The sequence below is a fragment of the Paralichthys olivaceus genome, chromosome 16 (genome assembly GCF_024713975.1).
Source record: "Paralichthys olivaceus isolate ysfri-2021 chromosome 16, ASM2471397v2, whole genome shotgun sequence".
NCBI lineage: Eukaryota > Metazoa > Chordata > Actinopteri > Pleuronectiformes > Paralichthyidae > Paralichthys > Paralichthys olivaceus.
The window spans coordinates 7142772-7164300 of record NC_091108.1 but is presented as its reverse complement, the minus strand read 5'-3'; the positions used below and the strand labels follow the sequence as shown (position 1 = coordinate 7164300).

At 40.3% G+C, this 21529-nt stretch overlaps 1 protein-coding gene and 1 long non-coding RNA gene across 2 annotated transcripts; one reads left to right on the top strand and one right to left on the bottom strand.

The window, feature by feature from the left end:
* Positions 1-276: 276 nt before the first annotated feature.
* LOC138405154 (uncharacterized) lies at positions 277-1556 on the top strand. The gene is made up of 3 exons (XR_011238836.1): positions 277-378; positions 1120-1240; positions 1403-1556. It is a non-coding gene; the product is annotated as an uncharacterized lncRNA (long non-coding RNA).
* Positions 888-10604, bottom strand: kiss1ra (KISS1 receptor a). The gene is made up of 5 exons (XM_069511694.1): positions 9440-10604; positions 6816-6940; positions 2466-2601; positions 2140-2378; positions 888-1772 (listed from the first exon to the last, which is right to left on the bottom strand). The coding sequence occupies exons 1-5, from the start codon at positions 9699-9701 to the stop codon at positions 1392-1394; spliced, it is 1143 nt and encodes a 380-aa protein (XP_069367795.1). The 5' UTR covers positions 9702-10604; the 3' UTR covers positions 888-1391.
* Positions 10605-21529: the final 10925 nt, after the last annotated feature.

The following is a 21529-nucleotide window of genomic DNA, read 5'->3' as shown; positions in this document are numbered from 1 at the left end:
CGCACGCTGTCATGTACTTGCACAATTTTTTTTCCCAGTACAGGACAGTGTGCGGGACTGTGACGACTGATTCCAGTAAACAACACCTGGATGTGCCAAGTGCCAAGGTGTGAGTGTCTATGTATCTGACACAAAAGAAAGGTAAACACAGTGTATGTTTCACCTGCTGTAACCTCGGCTCCCCCAGCCCCCATCTGAACGGGGGTTCAGCTGGGGGCTGTTTCAACATACAAAGAGAAAAACATGGTGTTAACCCTGTGTCATCCCCGAAATAACAGATGCCTGAACATAGTCCAAAAAGAAGGAGATGTGGAGGAGGAGGAGGAGGAAGAGAAAGAAGAAGAAGAGAAAGAGGAAGAGAAAGGAATAGACCATCATGTAGGTCCAGATATACAGTATTTGCACTTTGACAACAAGATACAGAGATGGATTTTGAAAGTGTAGTTTGACATTTCTGCTTGTGCCATAGAGTTAGATAAGAAGATGAAGACTACTGTCTTTCTTTTTCACATCCAGAGAGATTAATGATGGAGAGTTAGGAGGCTTGAGTCGGTTCATCTTAAAACTTATAATGTTAAAAAATCATATAAAAGGACGAGCAACATTTAAATTTACTTCACAGTAGTTTGAAAAAATGGGGAGAGAGGTAGAGCCAATTGTGGGCCGCACATAGTTTGAATGTATATTGGACAGAGACAGGCTAGCTGTTTTCCCTTGAATCCAGTGTTTGTGCTAAGCTAAGCTAATAATCTCCTGGCTCTGGCTTCATGTTTAGTGATGAGACATTAGATTGGTATCAATCTTTTCATCTAAGAAGTGAATTAGGTAATTTTCCCCTATGTGATAAAGTTATTTAAAATATGAAAACAGATCATTAAAGTGTCTCCCGTTGAATTATTCTATTTCTTTGTAGTGACGGGTGCAACAACATACATTTAAAACAATAACATGTCCATGGGCATCTATTCTAGAATACTCAATTCAAAATGTACATTCAGTTTTCATAAACTGTCTTTAACCATCATTCGTCCAAATGCTGGACACTTTACAAGCTGCAGACATGATTAGGACCTGTGAATCTTTTGTCCATGTTTTAAACCTTCCCTTTTTCTTCTACAGACATGAACGTCTGTCCTCGGTTACGTGGACGACACGTTGTGCCAACGCCGCCCGGCTCTGGCAGTGGAAAGGCTGACATATTGTTCCAAAGCGTATTATGAGTCTGTGTTTCTCCACATCGGTTTGTATTAATGAACATAAATTAAATGTGTCTGCCAAACGTCTCAGTCACACAATGATCTGGAGGCTGATGTTTATCGTGTCTTTCTTTGTCTTCATGCAACGGCTCTGGACCTTGTGAATCTCATTCCTCCTATTTTGAATTGTCGTTTTTAATTCACAGCGTTGTTATTGTTGCCTTCCTCTGCCGCGACAAACTTGATCTCCGGGTTGCCGGTCCTTGACGCCATGCTGCTATCTCTGACTTTGTGCTTGAAAAGGAATGGGAAGGTTTTCCTGAAGGACTTTTGGAAGCTGGCTCCCATGAATCCGTAAACAATGGGGTTGACAGAGGAGTTGGCGTACGACATGCAGTTGGCCCACGTCTTGATCTTGTATGTGACGTAGTTTGCTCGGTAGTTTGGATGGAACGACTGGAAGAGGACGAAGATCTGGATGGGTCCCCAGCAGATGGCAAAGAGGAGGACAATCACAACCACCATCTTGGACACTTTGCTCCTGATACTTAGCGTTCTCTCAGACAGGAGGTTCACCTGAGGGGCAGACGGAAGGAACTGTTTGACACATAAAACTGTTTTGATCTACTATAACTCTTTTTAAGCCGCTTGGGGCAAAAATAAACTCTGGACAAAAACCCTGATGTCTCATGGAGGAGTGAGTTTATCGGCTGTTTTTTTATTATTAAGAAATGGCTTTATTTTTAAAACTTAGAGCTGTCAGGGAGCTACAAAGTCTTACATGCATTACATACAGTTGTGTGATCCATTGTTTTAATTAAACCATTTTGCTTTGCCTTTAAGTTCACAGAGAAAAGCTTTTAATTGGCTCAGAATCAGAACCGCTCAGCCAGATCCTAAACCCCGCAGTCAGAGTTATTCACAAAACAAACCGTGGCTTCACCTGGTAGTTGTTGTCCACAGGCTCCACAGTGGGCTGACCCACCCTCTTCACCATCAGAGTGTAGCAGAAGGAGATGGTGAGGACGGGGAGCATGTAGGCAGCAATGAACTGGTAGAGGATGAAAGCCCTCTCGTGTGTTTTAGAGGGAAACCTCTCCATGCAGTATTGTCTGGGACCGTACCAGTATCCCTCCTCTATACGCTGGTACATCAAAATGGGGGTGGACAGGATGAAGGAGCCTGAGACAGGACGAGGACCGTGTTAGTTGAACTAGAAGAAAACATACATTTATTAAATGTTTTGTCTATCGGACGAGTAGGACTGACCGATCCAAATGCAGACGCTGACGATCATGGCTACTCTGGGGGTGCGGTGGCGGAGAGATTTCAGAGGGTAGATCGTGATGTAACAGCGGTCTCCACTCATGGCTGTCAGGGTGATACAAGTGGCTTGGACCGTCACCTATGAAACACAAGGAAACATACACACACATACAGGGAATCATATTTATCAAACTGACAGTTGGTTGACCATTGTTGAATCACATATTTCCATTTTTTTAATTTCTACTGACATTTGATATGTGTTATCTTTATGCTTTTGTTTTCTGTTTCTGGCGACACAGTTTTTACAGCTGACAGTACACATCATTTCCTGTGAGAACTTACGCCACAGCCAGAGCACATGTTTTTATTTTTCTTTCGAGATCAGGCGTTTATAGAATCGCTAACATTTACAGAGCCATTGGATGAAGTGGATAGCTTTCCTTACACAGAGGCCACATCGCTGTTTTTCCACTATGACAAATCATCCATTCATTATCTGTAGTGCTTATCCTTTTGAGGGTTGCGAGGGAAACGGGAGCCAACATTGTGAAATCATCACTGAGTGAGAAACAAGCATTCCCACCTATGGACAATTTAACCCACGCAAACATGGGAAGATCATGCATCTGTCTAACAACATGGGATGAAACAAGGAACTGTCTTGCCCTGCCCTGATTTTCTGTTGTTAGTAGGCTACGTCTGTCAGCTGCTGCCATATCAGACATAACAAACACCCTTTAAAAAGAAACGTGCAACAAAAATATGAAAAAAGGATTTTATTTATTGTAAGATGTAGAATTTCCAACATCCTGGTAAAAGTTGCGTTCTCAAGAAGTCTATCACAAACTTTTAAGAACATCTAAAATCTGCTTTAATGGTGTCTCTGCATCCCTTATAATTAGTCAACCCCTTATCACAAAACACAGAAGAAAGGTTTGTTTGTCCAGCTTTATTCCAGCCTCGCTCTCAACTTGTCTGAGGTTTTTGCTAATGAACTCTGGTTCCAATAAAGTGAAGCGCTTGCAGGGGAAGAGAAAGATTGAAGGAGGGAATGGAGGAAGCTTCAAGTGTGATAAGTATTTTTAATTAGCATGTGAACAAATCATTCAATTAAATTTTAATGGGGTTCAATAGTGCTTGATTCAATTAAAATCTGCCACATCAGCGTGAATGCTAATTTAGTGCAGAATGCTTGTCACAGCTGAAGTGTTCATGTGAAGACAGAAAAATGCAAAATTCAAAATAATTTAAAAATAAATAATATTTCTTTTAATAAATATGAATATATATAAGAATGTATATAAGAGAACGTTTCCTATCATGTTTTGTTTTTCTTTGTTTTTCCATAGGTTGAAGCAGACATGCTTCTCTCTTCTTTTCATCCTCCTCTGAAAAATATTTCACTTCAAACACACGCACCTCTAAGGGTCCCACTGTGTTGTATGTAGGTAAACTAAAGCATATTGCTTTGAAATGTTTGCAGCGGGGGAGGATTCAGGGGTCAGAAGTTCTCCATGCGCTCTTTTCCAAATAGCATCTAATTATGTCCCTCTTTCGTCTATGTACTTTATCCCCTTCTCTCGCTCTCCTCCTCCTCCTCTCGGCGACTGTAAAGCCAGCAGCCATTAGCCTCCAGAGGTTCGGAGGAGCAGGTTTCAAAGGATATGATGAGAGTGACACAGAGAGGTCAGGTGGAGTTCGGTGTCGAGGCCACTGACAAAGTGGAAGCTGAAATCCACTTTCAAATAAAAAATTTTTTTCTTAATGATAAAATAAATTCTTCTTGTATTTCTGTTTTTGAGATAATATCTGAACAGCTGCCGGGAACAATAGCGGCAAAGTGTGAAACTAATTCTCTGTGGCTTTGACGCAAGTAAAAACTAATGTTATTAAGTTGGTTAATAAAATATAAAGCTTTATTTCAGTTTGTCTTATCAACACTGGCTGCTGCTGCTGCTGGGAGCAAGATTAACGAGAGTGCAGAGACTGAGTTAATGATTTGGGCTGTAGGAAAACAAAGAAAGATGCTAAAATGATTAATAGATGTGGAAGTTTCCACTGAAAGTATTGACTTCAAAGCTGAACATTTAAGGGATAAATCATGTCTGATGTGTCCAAAGTGCTCAGGAAGTGATCTGCTGCAGTCTCCTGTCATTCCTCTTCCGTCCACCTTTCCCCCGTCGCCTCACAGTGTGCAAGGATGCTGGAGTCAGGAAAGAACATTTTATTTTGGTAAGGTTCAGGACATTTAACATAGAAGGATTTGTTCTTGCTGTCCTGTATCCAGTTTTGTTCCTCTTACCTTTTATAGCCTGGAGTGCCACCATCTCCTCCATTACAATCATGAAGGACTCCTGCCGTCTGCACATGTCGTACAAACCATTAAATCTTTTTTTTTTCTTCAAATTACTTTTGGTGAAAGAACGTTAACCGTCTCGTCTCCACTGTTCAGCTCATAAAACACAATTATTTGAAAGAGGACAGGTATAACTGGCAGCTTCTCAAGCAGCAGTCGCTCCATTAGTATCGATCACCAATCTCATCAAAGCCCTGGTTTACGACACCAGCTGTTTCTCCCTGGTTGTTTTTATTGAACTGCAGAAGTTAAGAGAAAATTCTCAGGCGAACAGTCGTCGTTTCTTATAAACAGAGCAGTCAGTTCCCCCGACTCGTGGAAATCAGTAAGAAAAACCTAATGACCCTTCTCTCGAGTACACGCAGTAATAAATGGTTTTAGCTTCACAGAAAATGATTAAAAACATTTCAAAACACGGAGCAGCATTGGACAATAGACCGCAGAGAAAGTGATTAGGTGAATGTGAAAAAAGGAAAGAGTCACTGTCTCAGCAAAGACGAGCACAAAAGTCTCCATGTTCAGATGAATTAATTGAATCGTGTCTTTGTGATTTCAATTTAAAAATGCTTTTAGCTGCTCTGCCTGCGAATGTTCCCGACTGACTGACATGTTCACTCTTTTATGCTCAAATTAGCCTCGTACATCTCGTCGTTCTGCCTTCAACATCTTTCATGAGCCTGACACGTCGTCTCCTCCTCCCTCCTGACTTCATTGTGAGATAGGTTCACTTCAAACCCAGTCTCTAAACAAAAGCTACTTACATTTACAGCATATATAAGATGAGCTCAGTTTATTTTTTTTAAGGAAAGTTGCGTCTCATTTTGTGTTGGTTAAGCTTTTGCGTCACCTGACTGAGGTTGCATATTATCTAAACAGGAGCTGTGGTAACCTGCCTCTTCTTTTAGACCCTCAGTGACGGTGTTGTTTTCTAAACAATAGCTATTAGTGCATGGTAAATTGTAATAAAATTAAGCTGCATGGAGTCAGATGGTGCACAGAAAAAGAAAACATTGTGTAAATAATCACGTCTATGACAAAGTGCTGGAGCTAGATGTTGAGATGTGTTATCTGTTTCTGCAGCAGAACCCCTGTTTTTTTTTAAAGCTGCACAAATTGATTTGTTTACAGACAGGAGTTACCCCGACTCTTCCCCACTCGCTCATCAAATCTTGTTTCAGCCACAAGAGAAGCTTTGAACCCACTGTGGCACCAAAACAACCGATATTAGGGACCAATGCTGGACAACAGTTGGAATAGGGATGTGAGGGCCACTTCAGGCAATGATACAGAGCCTCTGTTCTTCTTGTGGCTGATGTGAGTCCACTTGTAATACAGCCTGTTCGCCTTTTTTTTGGCAAACATGCGATGCTCTGGACAAGGTGTAATCTGGAGCTGAACATAAAGGGGCCCATGTTGTAAGTGGTGACTATAACAAAAACAGCAGAAAGCATATTCAGGCAACCTTTGGCATCTTTGGTTGACATAGGGTTTAGCTATGGATTACTTGAGGCCATCTGGCAAAGAGGAGCGGACTGCCTGAGTGCCATCATTCCACACGGCATGTGGGCTGGATCAGTCTGTGGCAGTGGGGGTCAAATATGAGCCAATCAATTGTGTCATTCGGGGGCTTTCCTGCGTGGTTGTACTCGGCACAGATCAATATTTTCATTATGGATGTAATTAATTCATGTGTGAGGGAGGATGCTCTCATCAGTATGTTTCTGGACATAGCAAATGTGCTGCAACTTGGGGAAACCTGTGTACAAAGATTAATGACATAAGCTTCCCAAAAGCGAAAGCCAAATCTTCTTGATCAACCCCTGGTGGCTGGGTTCAGTATAGATTCTAAGCCCTACTTCCTCCACGATAGTGGATGGGGACACGGACCTAACTAATCCTGCTGTCTTCAACCGATTTCTACAATTCAAACATGAAAATGTTCGGCTCGCTCATTACGTTTCTGATTTAATTGTTTTCATGGGTGATGGTTTTACCTGTTGTAGAAAGGCGACAAACTTGCACATGAAGTTGCCAAAGATCCATCCAGGGAGGGGGTAGAGGGTGGCAGTGAAGGGGACGCAGCACACCAAGAAGATGATGTCAGTGGCAGCCAGGTTTGCTGCACAAACACAAAACAACAACCACAGTAAGCAGTGATTCATGGAGCATAGTCCGCAGCACCATCTGCTGCAATGTTTTACAGATAGTGTGAGTCAGGTTCTTATCTAATCGATGATTTCAAAATACCTGAGGATAAAAGACAAAGAAACATCAAACCACAATCACATTTATTCACCCTTGCCATAAAGCAGGGTGAAAGTGAATATACTTTTTTTACACGATTATGTTGTCGCTTTGAGCAAGTACACTAAAAATGATCTGGTTCCAGGTTCTCAAATGTGATTATTTACTCATTTTCTTCTATTAAATGAATCTGATGTTTGGAATGGTTATCTAGACACAAGAACACATCTGAATTTGTCGAACAGGGTTTCGGGAAAATGCAGCAAATTGTCATTTTCTATTTTATCAATATATCCATCCATCAATCCATCCATTCATTATCTATGGTGCTTATCCTCTGGGTGGTCACAGGGAGCCAATCCCAGTTGACAGACAGATCACCAGTGTCTACCAGAAACTGACATAACAACAAATAACATCCCTGCAATCGGATGCAATACAATGCATTTTCTCTCGTTCACTTTTTTATCTAACTTGTTGACTGAAGTGATGATTTTGTGTCCACTTCAGGATTTGTGTTTGGATTGTGAAACATGTGATGTTTAGGTAAATCCAGTGTTTCCTTGCTGTAGGTGCTTTAAGGAAATCAAGCAGCTGATTGACTGACAACAGGTCGAGCAGAACACCCACACACACACAAACACACACACACACACACACACACACACACACTTATTTCAATTTCACGGTGGCTGCCAAGTATCTTCACAAAAAACTCTATTTCATGTTTCGATAGCGCTCCACTCAGAGGTCGGAGTGACGGGTAATCAGATCTGGTTTTCTCTCCTCTCCATCGGATCTTTCATTCTGACACACGAGTTCCTGTTTGCTTTACCTGCAGATCTAATCACATCACAGCAGCTGGACCATTATGTTGAAAGGATGGGCAGATGGTGCAGGCGCTAATCTAATGTTGCTGCATATGAAACAGTTTCAGTTCTGCAGCCTTGAAATATCATCAAAAATGAAATCCTTGTCACATGCACGGAGTGCTGTGCAAACGCAGAAACACTCATTCATACAATTACCTCATTTACACATCGACAGACGAGTTCATTTACACACAGCGCGTCCTCATGACATTCTGACAAGTGACATCTCATTTTCTTTGGACTTGACCTCCATTAACCAGTCACGTTTGAAATCCTCCACAATTGACAGGTGGCGCCACAGCTCCGTCAGATGTTCTTGTAATTGACTTGATCAACAAAAATCAATCACAGGTTTTTTTCACTGAATACAAGGAGACGTACGACTGGTGCATGATGGATGTTCCTCTTTCTTTCATTTTATTGAAGATGAAGATTAATGTAATCCTCCATCCATCTTTTCTAATGCACATGTTTAGTTTGGGTAAGAAAAAGAATTAACACTTTTATGTCTTTAAATGTAAAATTTAACTTTCACCAAAGCTTCCACTGGACTCGAAATGAAAACAGCAGACGTGTGAAGCGATGAGAGACCAGTAATGTTTCTAAAATAAATACAAGAAACTAACATAAAAACTTCTTTTTCATCACATACTCTTCATTTTTTCAGCTTTTTGAGGCTGGAACTCTTTAAATCATCTCGCTGCTCCCTCTTCCTCTGTGATGGTGTATAGAGAATAAGCACTGTGACAAACCAACTCCAAATATTCACAAAACAGCAGTGCATGGAAAGACTCATTCATTTGCATTTGCTGTCCAATGTTTTGAATTTTTTGACTTTTATCCCTCATTTTTCCAGGCTGAATATTTCTCCAAGTATCACAGATGCATTTCTTTGGAAACTTTATTATTGATGACTTTAATATCTTTCATCCCCTTGGCGTTATGTGCAGAGGAGCCACACTTTTTCAAATATGCACAAACACATGTAACAAGTTTTAAGCCCTGAGCACTTTTATCCTTGTACAAACTAATAAGCTCATATTATGTCAGCAACACCTGCTCAACACCCCAAGCAGATCATTATTATACCTATTGATAGGTTCTCAGGTGAACATCTTAGAAACTACCCTGGCATTCAGGACACATCTCAACCCCTGTCTCCTCCTCTAATGGGGAAAGTAAAAACCTGTAATGAACACAGACATTGTTGCTAGCTGGGTTCTAATTGAGCAAAACAACAGTGCCTGCTCGTGCACCCTGGACAGTCTTTTGAACCCACCATTGGTATGCAAGGGGGTGTCACAGGGAAGATGAAAGAGATGCACATCATAAGATCAGAAGCATGAGATGCACGGAAGATGTGTTCGAAGCTGAGTCCATGATCCGCTGTGCATCCTCTGCCACTGATCAGAAACTGTTTATTGCATTAGTTCTCACACAAAGCTACTTCTGCAAACAACCAAAACACAGATTTACATACACGTGCTTTTCCTCTCACTCACCGATGTAGAAATTAGTTGCAGTCCTCATCTGCCTGTGTTTGGAGATGACATAGATGACCAGCGAGTTGCCCACCAGACCCACCAGCATGATGAGGGAGAACAAGAGGGGCACCAGCCAGGCGTCTGTGAGGAAGGGGTGCTGATCCCCATCCTCCTCCTCGTGGTCGTCGCTCTCGCGCCTTCCCAGAGAGAAGTTCACCCTCTCCGAGCCGTTGAGCCAGACCTGCTCGGTGGAGTTCCACAGCTCCTCGGAAGAGAACATTCTGACAGGATGGCTGCGAGGGATGGTGTGAGAGAGTGAGTGCTGAGGAGGAGTGGGGTGTGAGAGGAATGGAGGAAAGGGTTGGCAATTAGGAGGGAGAGTGTGCAGTAGGTGCACACTCAATCCTTTCTGCCCTCAGGCTAAGAAAAGGAGAGTGGTGGATATTTTTAAATGAGAAAGAGGAGGAAAAAAAATCACAACAGACGTAGAGAAGTGAAAATGGGAATTAAATAAAAGAAGGAGTGGAGGAAAACCGGACAAAAGTTAGGAAAGGTGATGATGAGACTGAAAAGCAGACGAGGAAATAAGGTCCCTGGAGTTGCAGAGTGTTCATTTCATCTTTTGCTTCATTCCAGCTCCGACCACCAGCACCACAAAAGAGACACAATTTAGACGTGCTCATGAGAAGAGGACACAGAGGAGCAGTCGGTGCAGGAGAGGAGGAGAAATGATTCTTTTCTTCAAGCTGAATGAAAACTAACCCCCCCACCTTCGCTGGCACCACATCAGCCCTCAGAGCTTTGAAGGGAGCTGCGCCTCTGCTGGGGATTTGTTAAATGTCTGCTGAGAGGCAGACGGAATGCGTCCTGCAAGCTTGACCATCCAACACCTCAGAGTAAACAACCCAGGGCACTTGCAGCTTCCTCTCCTCTCACCTCCCTTTGTTCCGCCGCCCGAAGTGATGTTCAAGCATGTCTCCGCTTAATCTTCCATTCAGGGCTCTTGTTGTGGAGGAAAGAACAGGAACTTGATTGAGAGAAGACGTGTGATGAGTAGGAGTCGATATTTGCTCTTTGACCTTGACAAACGCACACGGTTGCCAAAAAGCTTTGAGTTAAGGAAAATCTCAAGCATCATCCGCTGTTCATTCTCCAGGCACAACTGAGTTCACTGGGATTTATGTTTCTGCACCAACCAACAGCCTTGACTCAGAGAGAGAGAGAGAGAGAGAGAGAGAGAGAGAGAGGGGGAGAGAGAGAGAGATGCTGACGGATTCATAGTACGAGCTGGAGCAAGGACACACAGACGCAGTGGGAAGAGCAGCCACAAACACTCACACATGCACACACACATGCACACACACACACACACACGCACACTCAAACACACACATGTACATACAGTCTGTACTCAGCTGCAGCTGATTCTGGGATAAATGGCTTATGTCAGGGTCTCCTAGCAACGTTATCCATCTTGTTTATAAGTGTTTGTAACATTTTGTCACAACTTCCTCTTTCTATTGTCTCCATGCATTCGGCTCCACAGGTGATTTGAATGAAAGTTACTGAAGCAAACACCGGTTACTTTAAGAGTGACAGGAAATAGCAACAGGGTCGTTTGTCAGGTTTAAACATCAAAACTTTTTTTTAAATAACCATTTTACATGCAGGGTCACATTTACGTAATGATTGTTTTCATTAGAGTTGGTGGTTTTATCTCCGGTCTCTATGTCCACACGGCACGTTTAACAAGACACTGAACCCAAAAGGATTTCTACTGTGCAGCGATTCAGACAGAATGTCAACTAAATCATAGTGCGCCATTTTAAAAGGTTGGGTTATTGATATTTTTGTTCATGGCATAGTGAACCTGAAGAGGATCACTTAAACTAATTGAAGGAGTAAAGGGAATTAAAAACTAATGTCAGGTGTAATTTTCAACTCTAGATGCAGATGGGGTTTTTTTAATGGACCCACAAATAAATTAAGGATGTGTCTTGTGCTTGGCTCTATGTTGGTAAACCAATCAGCCACTGATTTCACTGGTGTAAATATAAAGACAGATCATGCTCAGTTTAATTCAAATTCAAATACATAAAAATAATTAAAGGATATGAAAACAAATATCCATCCATTATCTATACCGCGAATCATTTTGAGTGTTCTCTGGGGGAAGCTGGAGCGAAGTACAGCTGACATTGAGCAAGAGGTGGGGTACACCCAGGACACAGACAAACAACCATCACTCACATTCACACCTACCGACCATTTCACGTCTCCATTTCACTGAATTACAACACAGTCTTTGGACCAACGTGTTCAGCCACACACACGCTGCTTCCTCAGCCATAGCAACAGACTCCACCATGAGCTCACCAGCAATACAAGATGTTAGACTCCAACTCAAAAGTCAGGCCAACTCACCAGCTGCAGAGCCGAGCGGAAAGAGTAAAAATACAACTGGTATGGAACAAAATACTTTTTTTAAATCAAATAAATCATGCCATCCCTGCACGTTTTCACTACACGTTTTGTGTTGGATTCTTTTTTATTTGTTTAATTGCAGTGTTTTGCTGACATTCTTTTAATTAACTAATCATAAATGTTGTCTTCTTAACTGAAATTAAAATGACACATCTCTGTGGTTTTGTGCTGGTGAGGGTGCTCTACATTTTTGGGATGTGAGGCTCAATGTTGTGTAAATTTTATTCTACAGTAGCTGAGACCTCATCCAGCCCTGTCACATTCACTGCACAAACAGTCCTCAGGCTCCAGTACTCTTTAGATGAGGCTGAGTATCCTCTGCATTGTCTATGAGTCTCATGAGACTTTATTAAAACACAGGCTCTAAAAGTTCTAGGAACAAGATAATAAGAACAGCAGTGGCTCCAGTAGTTCTCTGATCTCGCATAATCAAGTCAAATAACTCATTAAAAATCTTGATTCTCTTTGGCAAAGAGAGTAAATTAATTGTTCAATGCGCCACAGTTCCTGCAACAGAAATGAAGGCAGTCAGCGTTTTCATATTTTCATTAACAACGCTTTTCGACAGGAAATGTGGTGATGACAAGCGACTGCTGAACACGCATCACGCACACGGAGCCGTTCATGTGAAATTGCCCTGAGAATAATGACAGTTCACAAAGACTTCACTGTGCAAGTTCACATCATTGTTCTGCAAAACTGCTGAACACTTACAATACAGTATTACAATACAGTATTACTCACTGAGATTATCATGAATACCCGTTTATGATAAACAGATGAAAACCTCAAGAGACATGAAACAAATAGAAAGTGACCACAGACAGTTTTTCTCTTCAGGGGAACTCGGTCCCCCTCGTCTCTGCACAATCACAAAATGTTCCTACTTCATAACAAAGCTTTCGTTCTTTCTTTTTTTAGGGGGGGAGGGCAATACGAAACATTGTTATTTTATACATTCTCTGATGCGTCACTGTAAATAAAAGCCTCTGTTTAAGCACCCTGCTTTCATAGATAAACAAAGGCAATCGTGTTAGAGTGGTAGTTATCTATTGTTGGGATAATGAGACCAGACAATCATGGATGAAGAGGAGCCTCTCATGAGATCAGGTGGGTGTTTTGTATTTTGTGTATTGTTGAACAACAGTAAACCAGTGAGAACTTTGATTGTATGACACAAGGAGAACAGCACATTATGACACATATTTTTAATTATTGCAGTAAGTGTAATAATAATAATATGTAATAATAAACCTTATTCATATAAATCAACGAAACAGACAAAAGTAAATTAAACAAACTGCCTAATAGTAGTAGTAGAGGTAGAAGTAGTAATGCAGCTTTAATATTGAGGATTAATAGATTGCAATTGTAGCAGTGACAGTCAAGTACCCTGAATAAAGCAAGAACACTTCAATTGTTATTTAGTTTATTCGTTTTCTTCTCAGGTCCATTTGCCTTTTATGTTATTTATTTATTTATCCTTCATTCAACCTGGAAGCTTCTATTGAGATATAATTTCTTCTGCCAGGGAGTCCTGGTCACAGTGGGCAGCAGTGAAGTAAATAGTTTCAAATATACATAAATACAAATTATGAGCACACACACACAACTTTCAAAAACACAGCACACAGATGTAAAAGAAGATGTACAGAAACATATGGAATCGATGGTAGGACTTTGTGACATGAGGAACATCTGCATTTAAAAATAAAGTGTGATTTACACATCCCGATGATTCCACTGGGACGTATCCCCGTGACCTCACAGTCGTTTGAAGTGCTCAGTCGACTTTACCAGGGAGAATTTAACAGGCAGGAATGAGTTGACGGACGTTCAGTTTGCCTTTGATAAGGAGCATCAATAATATTAATGATCAATCATTGATGAGCAGTTGGAAAAGTAAGAATTATGATGAGAGAGAGAGGGAAAGAGAGCGAAGGTGAGACTCTACCATTCACATCATGTTTTATTCATTTACTGACATAATCTGATCATGATTATATATTTATATATACAGATACCATGTAGCTTCACATATTTATTCTTGCAATATCTAAAAAATATGTTTGTAATCTGACAAATTTCATATCCAGAATAAAAATGCAAAAGAGAATATTTGTGGTCTTTCTTTTATTTCTCAAATATGGATTTCAGTATTTGCCTCACTGCTCGGATTTAAACTTGTGCGATGTGTAACGGTAAAAGTTAACACCAGACTGAATATATCGATCGGTGGTTTTGCGGTGGCACAGCTGTAGACACTGTTTGGCATTCTGAGGGTAGAGGACTTGAACTTTAGGATCTATCAATAGATGCCGCAGAGGCAGAAATGGAAAGGGAACGAGTAAACAGAGACAGTGGGGAAGAGAGACCAGGAATGAAAAATAAGAGAGAAGGGGAGGAGAGGTGAGGGGGGAGGCTGAGTGGAGGGAGACAGACGAGTTTCACTGGAGAAAAGTGAATAACTTTTAAAGCGGTGATTGGTTTGTGGGCAGAGAAACACCAGCAGACTGTTTGAAGGTTTGTAAAGTCTTCTTCCTTTTCAACACTTTTCAACACTTGTGCCTGGTCTCTGCTTTTGACATCTGGAGTTTCTGCCCCTCCTATGAACATTGTTGTTCAGAGCTGGGATAGTATTTGCACCCCCGTCCACAATGACTGTATGCGTCTGATAGAAAAAAACACTTTGATAAGCAACTTTTGCATCTGCTCTGCAAGAAGAACATACTTCCTACACTATATTTATGATAATTGTCTCTTAAACAGCATGGCAGCAGGCCTTTCCTCATCGTGACTAATGCTGAACGATGTTAATAGTTCATTAAGTGCACATTGAGTATCTCACAGCTGAATTTCACAAGAAAAGACAATGTTCAAAACTGTACAAAGACAACACATAAGCGTTTCCTGTCTGAAAATCGACGGAGTCCAGCCGGTGACTTTACGCAACCTTGAAATGTCAAGTCAGTCTGTTTTTTATCTTTTTAATCTCATTTTTCTTCTTTAAGAACAAAGGAAGGGAATGACTGCACTTAGTTTTCAGCAGCAGAGTATCTTGCCCTCATCTGCCGCTGAGAGTTTAAAGCATGGCTTTGGCTCATCAAGCCCATTTAAATCAATCATAAGTGAGAGGGTGTGTCACTGCCTGCTGACACCAGCACTGCAGGAAGGAGGGAAGACAGACAGCAGATTAAATCGAGTCATTTTCTCATCTCATGCTATTATGGCTTTGTCCTTTTCATCTCCAATTTTTCCATTTAAAAAGTCTCTAATTTCTCCATTCAGGCTTTTTTTTTTTTTGGCAGCATTTACTGTCACAGTGATTAACTTTATGAAATCTGTGATGTTACATGATGATGTCGAGATACAGAACTAACACATGTGAAGGGGATTTGATGATAACCTGCAGGGCTGCATTGAGACAAATGAGCCCCATAAGAAAATGTGTGATTTGTAAATACGGGCTGTGCAAATAAAATTTGATTGATTGATGACATACACCAAATATAGAATAATACACATTAATGAATAAAACGACCGGGAACACTGCACGATCAGCCCGGTGCAGGTTGATCATACAAATATTATTTTATCTTGTAATTAGTTTCACTACCGTCCTTAATTAGGGGTTGCACTGAAGACTGCATTCAGAAATGATGTGAAACATGTGATGTCATGTCTTTAATTATTCATGCTCTTGAAACCATGGATAACACAGACGTTTAGCATAAAGAGTGATGAATTCTATATTTAGCTCAAAGGCCGTCATTAGCGAGCACACTGTGGCCTTCGCCCTTTTAAGGACCCATCAATGCTTTTTGAATTAATATTCGAAATGGATTTTATAAACAGTTATGATTAAGGTAGTATTCATCCATAATACTAATGTTTAACAGATTATGTAAATTAATTATAGATTAGGCCTGAATGAGATGATTTGAACTCAAGAGGAGAAGCTGTCACCATATCAACCCTCAAAGTAATAAGGTTTACGGGCTGTTTTGTGTTTCCCTGACGTCTTTGGCCTTGGATTCAACCTCACGGGCTACAGGACATAAAGGATGCCCTCCCATAGAGAGCGCTGAGTTATTACAGTTAAATTAGTCCTCAAAAGACATTCAAAAATAAATCATTTTGAAGAACTTCTTTGCCTTTAAACACCACTGCTCCTGTTGGCTGAAGACGCTGCCTTGCTGTCACTTCCCTGTTCTGCGCTTTCAGGTATTTATTTCCCCATAGAGCGTCATGTAACAAGCAAACATTGTGCAACGTAGCTTTATATAGATGATTGACCTTCAGAATCATAAGAATTCACTGAGGGACCAACGCAGGCAACAACCACGAGCAGAAATGTGTTGATCTCATAATAAAGATGCAGCTGCAGGTTTGACCTCTTCTGATTGTTTTTATATTTTCCCGTGTGGAAGCATCACAGCACAGAATTATGGTTTTCTTCCTGAGTTATGTAATAACAATTTAACGATCAGAAATTGATCGTTTCCTGTTCACATTTTAACAGTTGAAGACTGTTCTGAGTGAAGTCACATCACAGTTGTTCTTCACAATGAATGTTGAAGTGTTTTTGTTAATTTTTTGATTTTACTTGTAACTGCTCAGAGGATCGAATCCTCCTGCAGCCGCCACAGGTTTGGTTTCTCTTGTAACCTAAAGAAAATACCTCAAACGCCCAAAACAAACATTCGAGTTATTGGTTAGAAAAATAACTTTCAGTGGACTGTTGCTGTTGCCCCATATGATATCAGTGCAGCCCCTGCCACCGTGTCACGGCTGCTGGCAGAGCCGATCAACGGGACCCAATGCAAAATGTTTTGTATGTAGCCCACTATTCATTTACATATACACACATAGAAACATTTCCCATTAATACCCTTCACCCATGCATGAGAAAGTCTGTTCACAGCTGGGTTTGTTTTGTAAAATCAAAAACAAAAAGACAGATTACATTTGTTTGTGTGTTTTCCTGATCAGAGCCAGGAAACGGACAAACAAAAGAGCCCGAGTTGGACAGAACGATATGACACACGCTTACATGAGCACAGTTGATAAGCCGGTAACTAATGCCCAAGCCTTTTTTTTCTGCCTGCCATTGAAACTCAATGTACTTTTCCAAAGATAGTTCATTTGTGTGGCTCAGAGCTGGATGGACTGATTACTTGTTATGCAAAGGGGAGCTGCATCTGTAGCATCCACACACAAAATTATAGACCCACTGATGTCAATGAGTGATGATTACACACACAGAGATGAGTCTGGGGAAATTTCACGTACACGCTGCAGTTGGAGTGGAAGCTTACATCCTGATTAAAGTTAATTTTATGAGCGGCAGTGTTATGTTCCTTATATTTCAAAAACAATTCTGCCAGTACATTTGAGGAGGAGAGGAAGAGCTATTATATTCATGTTTACGTCCCTTTTCTAGTGCATCAGGTATCCCAGAGAATAACATGCATGTAAACAAATTAAGTTTAGCTTTGTTATGGTCCTGAATGGAACATTTTTACTCAACGTCTCGTCTCTTTTATTAACCCTTGGCATCTGTCAGCATCTTAAGGAGACATTTGTATTTAGACGGTGTCTGACACCGTGTGCTTCCTCTTAATGTGATGTGAAATGAAGTCCATGCACATTGCATATGTGAATAAATGGTGCGTTGATAAATTGGGACCATTTTCCCACCTGACAAAAGAGGCAGGATGGAAATGGATGAAATGAGGAGAAAAGAAAGGACATGTTTTCACTCTGTCAAACTATTTCTTGTTCATTTTCAGGAGATTTCATGTCATTTTAGAAAAAAATCCATTTTTATTTCGATCGACAGAATCCGTTGTCTTAGTGTTTCTGGAATGAAAGCATAGAAGAACAATATGAGATTTAAAAAATTAATGTCATCTATTTCTATACATATTCATCAGCTGAACTCCCTTCTGATGTTATCTTGGCTATGAAATCAAACACTGTTCAGATCATTTGTCCTGCTGTTTCGAATCAAATCAAATTTTTATTTGTGAAGCCTATTCCACAGTGCGAAATGTTCTGCTTTTGAACCTTAACTAGAAAAAGCCAGAAGCCTCTTGAAGATCTGCATCTGTTTCATATCTTTTTGCTCACAGTTTTAGGTTTCTTAACCTTTTATGGAGCCGTGTTTGCCGCCTGAACAACATTTCTTCAAACCACAAAAAAACAAAAACTCATCAGCAGTTCACCAAAGTTATAGACTCAACTATATATTTCAAAATGATAAAAGTGCGTGTTTCATATTTAAGATCTCACAAAAAGCGTTTACATCAACATCGTGTATATAACTTTGGGCACTGATATGATAATTTTTTTTACATGACATAATTTCAATGATTTTATTAATACATTTTGGTAAAGGGGCATGAGGATGCATTAAACAGAGCTGTATGAAAAGGAGGAGTCTTTTACAGAATATTGTGTAAACACATTCATACACACAAAGGCCTCGGGGCTATTGATATGTGGAAACGTGCCCTGAATAAGCACAGGTCATTTTGGACAATATGGTGTTTGGTTTAAAGCTGCAGTGCATTAACATAAGGGCTGATGGGGTCAAGATTTTAATGTGCAGTCAGGTATAGTTTGGTGTTTTCTTTGCATGTTCATGATGGAGAAGTTGGGAAAGTGATGCGAATATCGCAGGTCAAAGTTCACCAACGTTGGACTTCATGCAAATCCATTCTGCGTTTTTCTTCACCACAGGGAGCAAATGTTCTCGCCCGCTCTAACAGATTGGAAGTGAATGGAAGGAAATTGTTCACCACTGCTACGTTTGCGTAATTGTGACTCACACGTGTGCACTGCTTTAAAGTTTAACATGCCCAACGCTTGAAGCTGGTGCTGTCGTCATAACAACGACAATCACAATTTGATGCTTGGGAAACATAATACAGTCAGCTTTCATGGCCCAGGTAGCCACCAGTGCAGTGCTACAGAGAAACACGGGAAATAAATAATAAAATGTACGACCAGATGAACACAGAGTCTCCAGCTGCCTCTGCCTCCTCTGGCATTAATGTCCTGCTGTACGCAGGAAACACAATGCACTTCAGCAACACAGGACGTCACCCAATTATTATATAATTATATCAGAACGATTTCCTTTTTATAGTCTATACACCAATATTATGATGTCACAGTTCAATACCAATATCAGATCAGAAACCACTGGATGCATCTAACCTTTTAAATTTGCTGAGAACTGACGCAAGTTATCATTGTCGGAACAGCTGATTCCAAATACCAAAAGAAGTTTAGACTGCAGCTCATGTTGTTTCATTTTGTGTCCAAACTAATTTTAAAAGCCTGAATGTTGCTCAAGTTAAAAACATCATTAAACTGTTGAAATTGAACAGCGAACAAATCTGAATGAAAAGTGAAGTTATAATGAAAACATGCTGAAAGAGCATGAGGTCAATCTGACCCCGGAGGCTGTCGAGCAGAAGTAAAGCAGAGGTGGACAAAGAGGTTGGTGATTGAAGTTTAATCAAGCACACACACACACACACACATATAGTTAGGTTAAGAATTATGCAGACTTACATAAGCAGCTTTCCTGGTTCTTGTGGTTGCACCAGAGTGATGTGTACCCTGGACAATTAATGAACAATATGGTGCTGCTGCATAAACAGAAGTGGCGCTGTGTGATTTATTAAAGGCGAAGCCTTGGCAAAGAGGCACCAATTAATCCAAAATGAGATGAATTTTTAATTGTTTTAGATGTGTGCATGCTGAGGAAGAAAACAGCGAAATCTATCATCTAAAATATTACAAATGATGCTGCAAGTGTTGTATTAGTTTTAGTTCTTTTCCAGTGCAAGCTTTCAGATACATGACATAGTCATCTGTTCCCTGACGGCGCTACAGACGACACCAGCTCCGGCTTGTAAAACCTTGTCACTGTCTCCTTTTGAGTACAGACATGTTTACATTCCAATGATTTCACAGTCCGAATGAACAATAATTGGGTTAAGATGTGTGGGGTATTCCTGTCCTGGACTCGAGTTAGACGAGATTGAGATAAAAAAGGGTGTGAAGCTGCAGATGTAAAACAATGTGGGAACATTTCCTGAAATATACAATAAAAATGTTTTGTTCTTATTGATGTCCACTCTATTTTAAGTTGATTCCTGTGGATAACATTTGTTCTGTTGTCTTTTATACATTGAATCAAATAACATCAAGTTTTGTGATAAATGAATCAACGCAGAAATGAAAAGGTTATCAGAAACTTTACAAGATCAAAATATAAAGCCTAGAAATGTGATTTATTTGTTGCAATGTAGATTGACAGCTGGGCAGAGAACAGGGAGGCTTTGTGGAGAAGAACAGCCTCAGGTTAGATGCAAAACACATTTCAACAGTTGTAAATAAACTCAAAATGTTCTACATTCACAATTTCAACAGCAGTTAATAAACATGTGGGATTTTCTCTGCACAGAAGCTGCACGCTCATGGAGCGGAGGATCTATCCATTCCAAAGATCCCGGTTTAGAATGGACGGCTGAGAATGATAGAAAGTGTTTGTTATGAAAGAGGCTGCAGCTTCTTTCTGTCAATTTTGAATCAGTCTCTCAAGAACCAGAAGAAAGAAGCATTCAACCCACAGCTTGGTGGTTTACTGTTTCTTCAATAGATTGTATTTCGATTGTATTTTTGTTTTGCAGCTGCAAAGTGTTTTCCTGTCACACTTGACATTCAGGGACGTCGCAGCTCCCTGAGAAATGTAGAAATATTTTCTTCTTGTGACATTTTCTTCTGTCCAGCGTGGCTCAATCGTGTAAGATCTTTGATTTGGATCTTTTTGATTTTATTCGTACAGCGAACAATCCACAATATACATTATCTCTTTACATAGTCAGGTTGAGACCTCACAATATTATAGAGATGACACACAATTAGTACACCAGGCCAACACCTGGTGATGGGGAGAGGGAGTAAGAGAAGAGAGAGGAAGGAGAGAAGACAGAGGGCAAGAGATAGTTGTAATAACAATGATTGTATTATTATTATTGTTGTTGTTTTGATTTTTTGGAGAAAGAAAGAGAGAAAGAAAGAAAGAAAGAAGTGATGCATACAAGCTTGAGTGATTGCTCACAAGTACAAACCAAGCTGATCAACAGGGACATCTAGTGTCCACTATCTGCAATCCGTGTGGAATGCAGCCTTCATGGACGCATTCCATTACAACTATGACTAGTTAAAAGTGTGCGTCCCAGAAAAGTTTTATATGATTTATATTTTCCTGTGCAATTGACAAATCATTGATTTTGGCTTGAATAGACATTGTGAGGGTAAAATCTCTTTGGTTGAACATTTCAAAAGTGATATGAGGCCCCGACTAAAAACATCGAGTTGAATTAGTCTCAAGAAAATAATGAAGAAACAATTCTGAGGATTTTATGACACACCGTATATATGTAATTATAATATTAAAAAAGGCAACAGAATAAAAATAAATCAATTCAATTAAAAAATGCTGAGTATGTGCATTATATACACCCTTCCACATACACGCTGAGTACAGTACTTGAGTACTTGCACCGAGTTGCAGTGTGTGGATGTCACCTTCGTGGTTTCCTT

Bases quoted from the DNA above. Each gene is read 5' to 3' on its own strand.
- kiss1ra (XM_069511694.1), bottom strand. From the start codon at position 9,701: ATGTTCTCTTCCGAGGAGCTGTGGAACTCCACCGAGCAGGTCTGGCTC. The intron at 2,379-2,465 runs GTCAGTCCTACT...GTCCTGTCTCAG, and splicing joins CAGCGTCTGCATTTGGATCG to GCTCCTTCATCCTGTCCACC. The intron at 1,773-2,139 runs GTGAAGCCACGG...TCTGCCCCTCAG, and splicing joins CTGTGGACAACAACTACCAG to GTGAACCTCCTGTCTGAGAG.